General features: G+C 44.2%; 1 protein-coding gene across 1 annotated transcript in view; it reads left to right on the forward strand.

The window, feature by feature from the left end:
• Positions 1–4,843: 4,843 nt before the first annotated feature.
• ACE2 (angiotensin I converting enzyme 2) overlaps positions 4,844–14,964 on the forward strand; it is a 25,078-nt gene continuing 14,957 nt past the window's right edge. The window contains exons 1-7 of the mRNA XM_009993826.1: positions 4,844–5,026; positions 7,944–8,102; positions 10,025–10,118; positions 10,748–10,891; positions 12,145–12,257; positions 12,812–12,920; positions 13,663–13,760. Coding sequence (XP_009992128.1) covers positions 4,844–5,026; positions 7,944–8,102; positions 10,025–10,118; positions 10,748–10,891; positions 12,145–12,257; positions 12,812–12,920; positions 13,663–13,760 — 900 coding nt within the window. The remainder of the gene's footprint in view (positions 5,027–7,943; positions 8,103–10,024; positions 10,119–10,747; positions 10,892–12,144; positions 12,258–12,811; positions 12,921–13,662; positions 13,761–14,964) is intronic.

The raw sequence follows: 14,964 nt of genomic DNA on the forward strand, positions 1-14,964 counted from the left end.
AAGTGGCAAAGTGATAGTCGTCTTTGCTTCTAGCCAAGCAGGCTGGCCACCATCTCATAAAACAACATATGTGACTTAGATCAGATTTTAACCCCCAGTTGTCTTCTCCTGTCACCCAAAGCTAATGGCTGCTGTCTCACTGCCCCTGCTGGAGGTTTGGATTTCCTGAAAAAGCTCAAGGTACTTCCCTTTGTCGGTTGTTTGCTGTTTCCTTTTTGATGTGGCAGAAGCTGTCTCCGTGCTCTCGCCAGATTTCCAGACCAGCCTGAAAGTCCACCCCGAGAAATTCTCGCTTTTCATCTGAGTGTAGATGGAATCCTCTCCCCATAGATCTGCTGTCACTGTCTCAGGCTGCACAAATCACTCCCAAGTTGGAGCCAAGTCATCCTGCAGAAACCCTGCTATGGTAGTAAGGTTGACACAAACAAGCCTTTAACCAGTGCTCTCCCACCTGCCTGCTCCATGGGAGCAAATCCATGCATGGAAGAATGATGTGATGAAGGCCAGTGGCTCCCCACTGTTTTTATAAAACATAAGTTTGTGCTGATTCATCTCACAGTTTAATGTTTATTCTCTTGTGTTAAGGCAATGGCCAGAAAGATTCAGTGTAATTCTTGTATTATTTCCCAGATATGATGTTAAGTGTTGCAGTTAGATATGTGATAGGAAAGAACTTAGAAATAAGGCTGAAAATTTGCAGCATAATTCAGTGTGACTCCCTGCTACATTTTCAGCTAACCCCAATGCTTTCATGCACATGGAAATGCAGATGGAGCTGTACTCCCTATACAAAATGACATGAAGCCCTTCTCTCCCTTCCAGACATCTCCCAGGTATCCCACTGTCCAGTGGCCTCTGGGTCATGCAGACAGTCCTTGGGATTGCAGTGCTGTGGGTGGGTGGAAACCACAGGCTGGAGCAAGGGACACAGGTGACTCCTGTACCATGGCAAGCAGATGAGATCTGATGAGGATGCCTCTGAGGAAAGCAACAGAGGGGAAAAAATCACCCCTGCATGTAACAAGGCAATATTTGATAAGCCAGCCCTGTTTTAGTACCTTAAAAGTACTGGGTCCAGCAATTGTGCTGTTAACTTAGCAGCATAAAAGAGAAAATAAAGGAGTTTGTCACAGTTTGACTCAGGTCCGACAACAATGCTCTCGATCCCCCCTCCCCCCAACCCAAGGAGGGAAGGAGAGAGAGAAAAAGAGAGAGACTTGGCTGGATTGAAAACTAAACTACACAGCTTTAATTAAAACACTAATGAATGATACAAGAAAATATATACAATTATATACAGATATATATTCAGGTATGGGCAAAAGCCTCTCGCCTCCCCCCACCCCAGCAACTCCCACAGCACTTCCCTGAGCTGGGAAGAGTCCCGAGGAATCCCGGAGCTGCTGCTGGAGAAAGCAGAGAGTTATGGGGGTCACGAGAGATCAAGGCTGAGGATCGACGGTGATGGATGAACAGAGTCCTCCCTGGACACCGGCCATGGATGGAAGAGAAGGGGAGAAGAAGAAGGAAGGAAGTTGTCTTCTGTGATCTCTGACCTTCCTCTGAGCTTACGTAGATATATGGAATGGAATATCTTTGGCCAATTTTGCTGTCTGTCTAACTCAGCCTCCTATGGGGGGGTCACAGATCTCCCCACAGTGTCTGAGCTGGCAGAGTGAAGGTGTGACCTTGAAGCCTCAGTAGTTAGAAAAACGTTCCACTGTCTTATCAGCCTAGCAGAACACACTGTTGCTAGCTACAAGAAAGCTTACCGAAGGAAAAAAAAATCAGTAAAAAGAAAAATTGGCTTCATCCTGGTTCAAACCAGGACAGAGTTAAAGCAAATAGTCAACACAGTTCTTGCTCTCTACTGGAGGAGAAAAAATCATATAAAGGTAAAACCAGACACAGTTCTCTGCTCTGGCAGGCAGCAGATGAAACAACAATGCAAAATCATAGAATAATAAAATCACAGAATCACAGAATGATTAAGGTTGGAAAGGACCTTAAGATCATCAGGTTCCAACCTCCCTGCCCGGAGAAGGGATACCTCCCACTAGACCAGGCTGCAAAAAGCCTCATCTAACACCTCCAGGGAAGAGGCTTCTACAACTTCCCTGGGCAACCTATTCCAGCACCTTACTACCCTCATGGTGAAGAATTTCTTCCTGATGTCTAACCTAAATCTCACCTCTCTCAGCTTAAAACCATTACCCCTTGTCCCATCACTATCTTCTCTGATGAAAAGCCCCTCCCCACCTTTCCTGCAGCCCCTTCAGGTACTGGAAGGTGCTATAAGGTCTCCCTGGAGCCTTCTCTTCTCCAGGCTGAACAGCCCCAACTCCCTCAGCCTGTCTTCACAGCAGAGGTGCTCCAGCCCTTGGATCACCTTGGTGGCCCTTCTCTGGACCTTCTGCAACAGCTTCATGTCTTTCCTGTGTTGAGAGCCTCAGAACTGTACACAGCACTCCAGGTAGGGTCTGACCAGAGCAGAGTAGAGAGGCAGAATCACCTCCCTGGCCCTGCTGGCCACACTTTTGATGCAGCCCAGGATGCAGTTGCTCTCTGGGCTCCAGCACACACTGGCAGCTCATGTTGAGCTTCTCACCAACTACCACCCCCAAGTCCTTCTCCTCAGGACTGCTCTCCAGCCATTCTCCCCCCAGCATGTATTTGTGCCTGTGGTTGTGCCAGCCCAGGTGCAGGACCTTGGACTTGGCCTTGTTGAACTTCATGAGGTTGGCACTGGCCCACCTCTCCAGCCTGTCAAGCCACCTCTGGATGGCATCCCTTCCCTCTAGGGTGTCAGCCACTGCACACAGCTTGGTATCATCAGCAGACTTGATGAGGATACACTCAATCCCACTGTCCATGTCTCCAACAAAGATGTTAAACAGTACCCATCCCAGTACTGACCCCTGAGGGATACCACTTGAAAAACCTTTCAACATTTCACCACGGGACAGTCTCACTAGTAAATTAAGGAATTATGAGCTAGGCAGGAATGACATAAGACACACAATTGCTTAAACACCAGGCTCCACGATTCTCAGTCAAGAAAAGGAGCAATTTTAAGTAATAGGTCTCCTAGGCATTGCTGTATCCCATGTGAGCTGGATGTAAGAAGAGAAAACCATCTATTAACAGGTTTGTGGGCATTGCCAAGCTGGGAATCCTTTGGAGGATTTCAAAGAAAAATGATCTTAAAAAATTGAAGAAATGATCTGAAATCAGTGTGCTGGACTTTAGCCTGGACAAATTCAAAGCACACTAATTGGTGCCACCCTAGGAGCAGATGGACAGAGACAAAAAGGGGAACAGCTAAGCAGGTAGCAGTGCTACCAGAAAGGACTGCAGTGGGTCAAAACTGAAATAACAGTCAATGTTGGCTAATGTCACCAGAAAGGTGGTGTGTGTCAGCAAAGAACAACATAAGATGCAGAAGATGATTGTTCATTAAAAAGGTTTCCATTATGATCAGATGTGGTCACCATTGCTGATGAAGCACAAATTGTGGAGAGTCTGGATGGCACCAAGAGGAGTAACATGCAATTTAGGGAAAGTGACCTCTGGGGAAGGGCTGAGTGAATGTTGTTTGCTTTCTCTTGAAAAAAAAAAAAAAAGTTTGTTAGAGGATTGGATGGGGATGACAGACATCCCTTATTCCTGGTCCACAGGACCTGGGTATCAGAAGATGCTGAAGCAAGGTGTTTCCTCAAGGCCCTTGGTACCTGGCTCTGCTTACTGGGGATGCCTTTTGCTGGTGACCTTGCTGAAGCTGTGCTGTGTTCAGCCTGTTGCAAACGGAAGGACTGGAGCTCCTTTCTTGGGGTTTGGCAATGAAGGGGTTGATTGCTGCTGCTCCTGTGTAGGCAGCCTCATAGTGGTTTGGGAGAAGCTCTGCTGGAAACTGGAAAACAACACCAAGGATGTGGCTGCAGGGTTGCATCTCAAAAAGAAAGAAACAAAACCAAACCAAAGCCAACCAGAGAGGAAATAGGCTAAATGAAAAAGGACTAACTTGTTGTCTGATCGATAACACTCAACCCAAGCTGCATTTCCAGAACTAATTCATGCATTGATTTTCCCATTGATTTGCAGTTAAGTGCTAGACTCCTAGCTAGATTAGCAAAGGTATTTAGATATTAAATTAGAGTAATTTTAGTAGTCTTAGTCACCTTAGTACTTAAATCCAGTTGATTTATAAGATGCTGTGGTCCCACAAAGTCTGCTACTTTTTGATAGTTCAGTGAACAGGTTTAAAATTCTGGTTTTATATATCCCCAGTTGTTTGAAAATTAGGTATATTTTCCACATCACTCGGGCTTTGCAAAGCCTTTTAAAACATGGACCTACACACCCAACCAGGTATCCAATGTCAGGCTAAATGGGGTTTCTTCCTGCCTGAGAGTTAAGGTTCATGTCCTGGTGTTTCAGTGAAGTTTCTAAATATTTTTACAGCTTATCACCAATCTGTTAAAGGATTCACAGATTTGGAGCTACCAAAGACATGGGCTATAGATAAAGTAACCAGCTGTATCATTGACAGCACATTTGGGAAACATTAACTAAAAGTAAAAGGCTTTTATAAGAAGGCCATAAAATGGCAGCAGTAATTATGTTTTTCCAAAGTTAATAATTGACTTTTGTTTATTTGACGCTTCATAAAAAACTTTTTCCTTTCTCTCCTACAATGGATTAAACCTATAAAAGGCCTGGTGAGTTGGATTCAGCCTTTTCTCTTCCCACTAGCCATGCTTGAAGGCTGATGTGACAGAGCTTGACAGAGAAGCTTACCTGAGGAAACTTGCTTCACCAGGAGGTTCTCAGCCTGGATACAAATATGTTGGTCCACTTCTGGCTTCTCTGTGGTCTGAGTGTTGTTGTGGCCCCTCAGAATGTCACACAACAAGCCCATATGTTTCTAGAAGAGTTTAACAGGAAAGCAGAAGATCTCAACTATGAGGTTTCCCTTGCCTCATGGGACTACAACACCAACATCACTGAGGAGACTGCCAACAAAATGGTAAGTGCTCCATCCTGCAAGTTTTACTGTTGTTTCAGGAATCTGACATCTACTTTATAGTTTATTGTGGTTCCACTGAGGTTGGCTGAAATTTGGGTGCTACTTCTTTAGTAGCTATGGTTTAGTTTCAGGAGAAGAGAGGGGCTTGCCTTAATGTAGCAATGCCACACTGGGAAGTGCCTGGGCCACTACCAGCCTCTACAGTGCAGGTTTGGTGCCTGGGTTGCTCTTGCACTGCATGAGGACAGCTGGAGGCTGGACTTGCCCCTAGTCATCACCTCGCATCGTGTAGGTGAGTAGAGGGAAAAGATGAGGGAGTATTGCATGTTTGGCCCTGAAACCTGAGCTGGATGGAGAGACACACCTTCCTCCACCTGGGGTCCACCACCAGCAGCATCTCCCAGCATGGTGCTTCTGTGTGGGGCCTCTTTGGTTTTTTTTGAGAAGAAACAGCCCAGAGGGGATGGTCTTCTCTCAGGGCCCAGGTAGGCTGCTGAGGTGCAAGGGAACGGGATTTGAATCTCATGCCCGTGTGAGCTCAGGTCTCCCACTTTTTGTAAGACTGACAAATGCTGGGCTTCTTTACAGACAATACTGTCTCTTCTCTGTTGCTGAAATTGTTTCACTTCTCACTTAATATACAAATATTTTCTGAATGTAGGCATTCTAGTAATTGTTTGCTGATGGTTTTATATAGTGGCTCACACCCTTTATCTCGTCGGGGACCTTCTCCCACAGCCCCCATCAGTATTCTCATGTTCAGGGCTGTTGGTAGACTTCCTGGAGGCAGTAAACTACAAAAAAATGAACTGAGATAGTGGATTTCCAGATGCCAGCAGAGGAGTTTGTAGTAGTGGTGTAGGATGTTGGTTTGAAAGTCAACTGCCACCTGCAGGAAGGACCACAGCATTTGTACTTATGCTATCTCATTCTCCATTCTTTTCAACACCAACCTCAGGTTGTCCGAGCCCTCGGGGTCTCTAAGCAGGTCCCATGTTTATCAAGAGCAGTCAGCCATGATCTGGCTGGTTACTGATCCTGCCATGCTTCAGCCTAGCCTCCCATAATCTTGGAGCCTTTCAAAGGGAGCAAAACCACCTTGAATTTTGTATTTTAAAATTAACTAAAGTTCTAGAGAAAAACAATTTAGATCCTAAAATGAAGCTGAACATGCTTCATCTTCTTCTGCCTAATGGTTTAATCTTCCACTTTGTAGTCTTGTAGCTTAATTAAAACATGGTTTAATTATCGTATTTCTTAATTAAAGCAAGGAGACTGGTTTCTGGAAGAAATCCTAATGACTAATCATTGTCAATCTGGAATGTTTTCTGAGACACCTGGTACTTAAACTGTAACATTTCCAAACACATAAAATGAAAGCACTGTATAGCACTTTCAGCATTAATGAGATGACAGTAAAATACCTGAGGAGATACCAGCAATAATAACCAATTAGTCCAGTGCTCAGAGAGGGCGTTTTCTCTCACTTGCTCTCTTCAGTAGCACTGGTAATAAACCTACTGCTTCCCCTTCTCCCTTTCTGCTGGAGGAGCAGAGTTAATGAATACTGTCCCTTCTGGCTCCTTCCCATGCATTTTCCTTAAAACTGGGCCACAAACCCCATAACTCATAACTATTACTCTGACTTTTAAACCAGTTCCTCTAATTGTGAAAAATCAGATGACAAGCTAACTTCTTTCCCCCAGCTTTTGCAGCCAAAGAGCCCCCTCTTCTGCCCTGTCGTTCCTAAGGCACCTCTCTGTCCCGGCTCAGGGCTAGGAGTTCAGAAACAGATCTACACCGTGATGCTCTTCTTCTTCTGGGTGCTTATCAAGCTTTTGCCCACTGAGCTTTGCAAGCTGTTGAGCAGTGGCAGGGCTTTTTGCTCTGCTTCTGTGAAAGGGGTAGAGCTTGGAAAACCTCCGGGGGATGGCTGCCTTCCTGCAAAAGGGCTGCATTGACAGGGAAGATGCAGGGATGGGACTGCCAAGGGTTTACATCTGCCACCACCTAAAGAAGGAACGGTGTGTCCATCACATACAGGGCTGAATATCCTGGACACAGCCCTGGTGAAAGTGTTGACCTCACCATGTGTTCACACAGGGATGAAGTGTGCCTGAAAGAGTTCTTTGCGCACAATATGGCGTTTATGTTTCCTGATGCCTCAGCAGGGAGGAAGGGATGCTGTGCTAAACTATGTAGAAACACATTAAAAAAGGTGAATATGAACCAGACAGTCCCAAACACAACCAATGTTCTTATGGTGGCAGTTTGTGCACTGAAACTTGGGAGTTTCATGTGCCGTGGTATGTAACTGCAGCAGTGGAAAAAGCGATCTCATGCAAAACACTCAGGTTTTGCATGCCCAACTCAAACACCTGTTTAAAGTCTCCTACACTCAAGTATAATCCTCTGTTTCCTAGAACTTCAGGAGAAAGTGATATTTGCATAATGAAAAGACTTATTATGACTGTCTTGTCTACTGTCTGTCAGTGGTACTGAAGCAGAAATGGGGAATGATACCTGGGGTCACAGACCTCCTGTGCCTTGGCTTACACCTGATTTCTATTAGGCACAGGTGGGTGAAGCAAAGCACTAAAGGAAGACTGCGTGGTGATTAAAACTAGCAGGGAACATGCATAGGTGATGCTGAATCAATTACAGCAAGCATGGTGTGAGGAGACAGTCTTCCTTTTTTCTATTGCCAAAGAAGAATGGTTATCTGGATGTATGAATAAAACAAAGCCAAAACATTCTCCAGCTATTCCACTGATTAGTTCAAGTGCTCATTCTGCAGTCCACAGGTGGTCTCCGCTACTGTAATTCTACCCAGCAGTAATGGTTTTGCCTACTGAGTACATGAGGCTGCTGCACTCTTTTGGCAGAATAATTCAGAGTTTGTGTGTGCTCCTTTCAGAGCCAGGCGAATGCCAAGTGGTCTGCGTTTTACGACAGGGCCTCCAGGAATGCCAGCAACTTCCCGTTAGACAGCATCAGTGATGCTCTCATCAAGCTACAAATCCAGACTCTCCAGGGAAGAGGATCATCTGTGCTGCCAACAGAAAAATACAACAGAGTAAGTTGCTTAACGTAGCTCGTTTTTGTCAGATGAGTTGAGCTGCCTCCCACAACCTCCCCGAGAGAGGGAACAGGTGCTAATGCCACCCTGCTTGTCTCAGGATGATACCGTTTCTCAGTGTCAGTAGGGAGAGGGTACCTGTACATGGTGCTCACAGCAGCACAGGCCTGGAGGAGTGGTCTGGCTTAGGAAGCTGGTTCCCATTCAAGTCAGCAGTTTTCCTGTATGACTTTCCTGTGTGACCGTGCAGTGACTTTCAAACACACACACCTCAGAGTTGTCCTTGCACAAATGGCCAGATTAGTCATAAGAGGAAAAGAGGACCTGTGGTAAGTGCTTGGCTAAGTTAGTGAGCAGAAAGAGGCGGCTGAAAGGACATTCAATGAGTCAAAGAGGCAGAGGTGAAGGAAGTAATTATTTTTCTGCACATGTGGCATTATCAAATTAGGAAGAAGTGGGGATGTTTCTATGCAGTGGACACCCTGGGATGCCTGGAACTGGGGAGGGTTGATGGCCTCCTTCCACAGAAAGCTACTGAAAGCCAGCAAGATTTAGCAAGATTTATAATGAGATTTTACATTCCCACTGAAAAGTTCATGTAAAAGACATGTCTATAACGATAGTGACTGTGGGTGGAATTGGAGTGAGCAGCTATGCAGACTCAAAAGGGATTTATAACCAAACACTTGGGGGTTAAATTAGTTTCCTTTTGCTGGAGATCAAATTGAAACATAGGACTGAGTTAGGAGATGCCATAGTCCTGACTGCAGAAGGATCCTGAGATTTTTCTTCTAAGAACATCTGCAAGGGAAGCAGAAGATTGGCTGCATCTCCTATCCTCCTGTCTGATCCAAATGAGATGTGTTTCTGGAAAGATAGATGACTTTGGTGGGAATACTGACAATTCATACAGACATATATGTATTTTGGACTACAGCAGTGCACTGATGATAATGCTGTCTCTGTTGAAGAGGCATTTTCTTCAGTATCTACCCTGTTTTGACACTTGCAGTTTCCTAGATAAATGGTTTTTGAGGATGAAATTGTTGATTCTTGGTTGAAAAGTGACTTTTTGTACAGTCTGATGGGGTTCCATAGGAATACTTAAGTATTCATTACTGATACAAAAATTTCCCTGGGTGCCCATTTATTTTAATGCAGACAGAGATAAAGTTAGAGCTAGATATTAACTACCCCTCCCACTGACAGCTCTACATAGTTCTGATTTAAAGCTTTAAATGGGAAATTACATAGCCCTGAAGGAAAAGTTAGAAGTGGTGCATGTTTTTCTTGCAGTATGAAAACCTGAAAACATTTTAAAAAAACCAACAACAAACCAAAGCTATGTAGCATAGTTTCTGAGGTAGACCTGAGTGATTTCAGACACGTTTGGCCTTCAGCAGAACCAAGACATGAGCCATAACTCCTCTGTAATGGAGCATAAGCAGATCTACGCAATCAATGTGATGTGACTTGAAGACCATAAGCAACAGTCAGCCTGGCAGCACCTGCAGAAGGAACTCTTTTGCTGCCATTCATAACCACGACCTACCTGGAAAGTTTAGGTGGGACTATGCTTATGGAAGAACATTGCTACATTTTATTGGTTTATTGCTGCTGTATATTGATAACTCTTGTGACAGTCTGTGCTCATTAAATTCAGAGCTCTGTCCAACTGGATATTAAAGTCCTGCAGATTACATTGTATATTTGGGAGATTATCTGTCTTTTCCAGCTAGGTCCTGGTTCTGTAATGCATTAAGGCAAATTCTTTCATTAATCTCCACTGAGCTTGAACATATGCTTAAATGTTAAGCTGATGGGTGAAGTGTTGAATCGAGCTCTGAAGGAATTAGCATAATTGGCTGTTACTTGCACAGGGTGAGTTTCTAACAGGCTATCTCACGTCTTACTTGCAGCTGAGCACTGTGCTAAACACAATGAGCACCATCTACAGCACCGGGACTGTCTGTAAAATCACCGATCCATCTGAGTGTTTGGTGCTGGAGCCAGGTACAGTATTGACCACTGCCCCTACTGTGTCCTTTACACTGAGGGTTCAAAAAGAGAAAGCTCAAGGGTAGCTCCTGACTGAAAGAGAACAAGCTGTAATTTCAGTAGATAAATCCTGCTATCTGAAGCTTAGCCATAATTTAATTGCAGCTTGTAGTTCAGGGACCTTCAGCAGGTTTGCTGCCCAGGAGATATGCTGTCTCCTACTTGTAGTGGACAACATGTGAAGAGGATTGTTCAGCTTGTGTGACAGCATGTCTGTCACCTGGGGTTTGCCTTTTGTCTGTGTCACAGGAAGTCTATTTTTTTCCCCTGCCATCAAAGTCGTGGGCTCATACTGTATTGAGGCCAGTCCCAAAAGTGCTACCAACTTGAGGGAAGCTAATGCTGGGAAAGCATTTAAGTAACTCATCATCTGCTCCATGGTGCTTAAAAAGAAAAAGGGAAAACTCTCAAATCAGAAAAAGCTGAAATAAAATAATAGGATATTTCAGTTATATCAAACAGCAAGCATTTTGTTCTTAGTTAATGAAGTTTCTTTCACTTCTGCTCATCTGCCTGCTGTTAAAAGAAAAAATAAAGAGATTCTGCTTTTTCAAGGCCTAGTACTTACTTTCTTGTTCTGACAGGTCTGGACACTATTATGGCTGACAGCATTGATTATCATGAGAGACTGTGGGCCTGGGAAGGCTGGAGAGCTGATGTTGCCAGGAAGATGAGACCATTATATGAAGAGTATGTTGAACTTGAAAATGAGGTTGCAAAGCTTAATAGTAAGTCACAATTTTTTTTCTGTTTCTGACAAACCACAGTTTTGCACAGTTTGCACAGGAATTCAAACCCCATACTTTTCTTACACATTGATGAGCAGTGCTTTGCACATAATTGCTCTTCGTATGCACTTGCAAAGTGAGAGGCAGCACAGACAGGTGTTGTTGACTAGATCAGAAGTATGTCACCAGCCTGGAACAAAAGGAGGATGTCTTTGTTGGCACCTTTCCCAAACATAATGTATCAGTGCCTTTGCTTGCATACTGCCTTACCCAGAACTGCTCTGCTTGTGACTTATGGGCAAGCATGCTCAGTTTAAACAACTTCTGAGTGCTGCTGAGTCTTGGCAACATCTTGTCTTTTTTGGCAGCCTTGACCTTCTTGCACCAGCCACCAGCAGTACATTGATAAGCTATATACCCTAACTGGAATTATTAGATTTCGTAGAGCTGGGACAGCAGATGCAGCCAGGTGATTAAAAAGGATTTTTTGGGAAGTGTGCTGCCAGTCCGAGATCTCCATACAAATCACAGGGAACTGTCTTTTCAAGGAACAATGGCAAATGGCTGCTAATTTTCTGTGGGAGTATTCTAAAATAGCTTCTGAAATAGCTACATCATCTTTCTCTTGGCTAAATTGCAGCTGTATTACCTACTTTCCTATGTGCTTTGTTTTGTGAAGATTTTCGAGCTAGACACCAGGAATAATAAATTACCATCCGAATAGTTGCACAGGAAAAAAACAAACGTTAAATAATGGTTACCATGACCTTCCTCCATACCACCAAGAAAAAGACCTCAGCTATGAGTGAGTTCTGCTCCAGGATTGATGGGGCTCAGTGGACTGGAAGACTTGGTGGAACTGGGAGCTGAGGAGCGGGGGCGTATTCAGTGTCTACCAGCACATACATTCTGTGAGAACCCCTTAGCATCCAGCCTGAGCCCAGGCTGCCCTCCCTTACACCCACAGGAACTCCAGTCACGTGTGATGTTTTTCTTTGACTTCCATCTCCAGCTCTAATGGCTCTAATTAGCAGATAACCATGACTGCAATTTCCGCATGTCTTGGAAATCTCTTGTACCTGCACTTCAGTGCAACAGAGCTTCAGGGGAGCTCTCTCCTCCCCCTAAACCCAGAGCATCTTCATCACTTTGCTTTGAGGGAAAGGCTGTGTGTTAACAGGGAGCTGCACTGTCCCTGCAGACCTGAGCATTACCATGTCTGTTGTCCTGATGTGATGTGTCTGTGTTTACAGATTATTCTGACTATGGAGATTACTGGAGAGCAAATTATGAAGCAGAGGAGCCAAAAGAATACAAATACAGCCGTGACCAGCTGGTTGAAGATGTGGAGAAGACATTTGAGCAGGTAGAGGCAGGGAAAAGATCTCACCTGGGCCACAGAATGATGTTTTGTGATGGTGTGCTCATCTGTCAATGTGGTGAAGGAAGACAAGACCTGTTCTAAACTGGCTAATCTCAGTCTACATGGGGTTAGCAGACACCGGGGGACATACCTGACATTTTTACCTCTGCAGCCATTCAAGGACCAGCTAGGTCCCATCTCGGGCTGCACAGTGCTGAAGGCTGAGAAAAAGGGAGTTCTGCACATCCATGTCTCGCCTCCAGGCAGGGCCCATGCGGGAGGTATTTTTCCTATGGGGTAGATGTCATTTTTGAGACTTTGTATCTAACACTAACAATTCTCCCTCCCTCATACATGAGCAAGACTTCTGGGGCTAGAATCTGTACTTGAGCCTTGAACCCAGAGGTGGGGGGCAAAGCTCAGCTGCAGGTTTGGAGTGCACTTAATTGCCAGGATAAGTTTGTCACAATACACCTCCTAGGCTCTCTGTTGAGGAAGGGTAAGTGGGGTAAAGAGAAAATATTTAATTTGTTTTTCTTCTCCTCCTCTGCTTCCAGCTAAAACCTCTGTACCAGCAGCTGCACGCCTACGTGAGGCACAGGCTGGAGCAGGTCTATGGCCCTGAGCTCATCAGTTCCACAGGTTGCCTCCCTGCTCACTTGCTGGGTATGTCAATGTGGCTTTGCCATGAAAGCCTGACTTTGCATACAGGATGGTTGCCTTCAAGGCACATAGGAACTGATTATTCTGCCTGATTAATCAGGATATTAACAAACAGGTTACAGATAAGAAAAGGGGATAGGAAAGATGGAGCAAAAGTCCCTGGCAGAGATGGCACAGGTGCTTAGCAGCAGAGTCAGGTGGGGAAGGTAGGTGTCCTTGTCCTTGCTGGGTCTGGTGGCACCCAGCTCAAAACTCCAACACTGGACTGGGACATTGCCCTCCCTGCTACAGCACTGGTCTTCCTTAGAAATGAGAGTTTCAGAAGGACTTTTTTTCCCCCCTTTAAAATCTTGTCCTAAGCTCCTGAGATTCATGACTTTGCTTTCAAAGCATGCAACATCCAGCTGTCAAAACTGTAAATGCATATGAACATGGCAATGGCAATCATGTGAACTAAGAACATGGACATTCAGTTTTGAATTGACATTTAGCAAGGTGAACAGTTCTGAAACTGTAGTGTTGAAGAATAGCTGGTCTTGAGGAAAGAAAAAGATCTTTGATGTGAGTTTGTCCTATGCATGACTTTTCAGAACTGCTCTCTTCTACTTCATATCTGGATCAGACCTTTACGGGCATATAGGGGTCCCTATTTATGACACTGCACAATTTATAAAATTGTCTGGCTATTTTGCTCAATATATATTTAATAATTTAAAGTATTTTTATGTTTCTCTCTTTTTTTAAGGTGATATGTGGGGTAGATTTTGGACAAATCTGTATGCCTTGACTGTTCCTTATCCAGACAAACCAAACATTGATGTAACTTCTGCAATGGTTCAAAAAGTAAGAGGTGTCTTTATGCAATATGCATTATGTAACAAATCAAGATGTTATAAAATTTACACACCACATTTCAGCTGCTCTCTAGAAAATGCAGCTGCCCTAAGACAGTCATGCTGCCAGGAAAGTATTGCCTTCCCTTAACTGTTTTCCTCTCTATCTTCTCCACCCTCTTTGACTGGCTTAATCTTTGCTCTGAGTCCATTTTTCTCAGAGACAGCTATCCATTAAGAGATATATTTTGTTCATATAAATATTCCAGGACTCACAGGGTTGGCTGGTATCAAATATGACCTTTGCCAGCCATTACCACAATCAAATAGTTTGCATATTGCAGGGTTGTTTTTTTTTACAGTCCTGTTTATTTGGATACAGCTAGGAAACTGCAATGTTGCCTGTTGTCTTTTGATAACTGCATAGCACCATAAGGTCTATGTTTGAGATCTGTAGTGTTGACAGCCATCACAGCACCTTCACCAGACAGAGAACACAAGTGAAGATAACTGTAGTCTTGTCTAAACTTCACTCTTTTTTATAAAATAAAAGGGGATCCGTGAAATTTGATTTCTGAAATGTGATTATTCACCTGAAATGTGATTGTTTACCTGAAATCTACCCTCCTCTCCTAGGGAACACTCCATGAAAGAGAAGGAATAGCTAAATTTGATCAATAGGCAGTTTGCACAAGCATGCATTAATCTCATCCCTATTTCACAGCACTGACCCCCCTGTAGACTTGAATTTGCATAAACAGAAGCACCATTATGAGGAGGGAAGCATTACTTACAGAGCCTCAGGGCAAAGGCTGGACTCATCCTTGTGGGTGGATGTGCCCAATTTAGGATTCCCATCAAGCTGAGATAAATCTCTGTGAAAACTCAGAACAGCAAATGCAGAACTCCTGCTATGTAGAATAATAAAAGCACTGAACAACATTTGAAAATATTCTGCTTAAAGTGCAGTTACAATCTGATAAGCAGCTCCTCTAGATGCACCTGCCAGGTTTTATGGTTCTGGCTGAGACTGCCTCTCATGCCCAAGCACTAGAATTGCAGCTTCACTCCCCCAGAAAAGTTGTCCCCAACTGAAGTGGCTGAAGGGTCAGATACCAGATCTGAAGTACCACTGGCAGGAAAAACTTTTCTATCTTCTCCACCTTATCTTTTATTGAGGGCTTCTTTGGTCTGGGTCAGGTGCTACCTGCTGA

Source organism: Chaetura pelagica, unplaced genomic scaffold (assembly GCF_000747805.2).
Source record: "Chaetura pelagica isolate M959 unplaced genomic scaffold, ChaPel_1.0 scaffold412, whole genome shotgun sequence".
In the NCBI taxonomy this organism is placed as follows: domain Eukaryota; kingdom Metazoa; phylum Chordata; class Aves; order Apodiformes; family Apodidae; genus Chaetura; species Chaetura pelagica.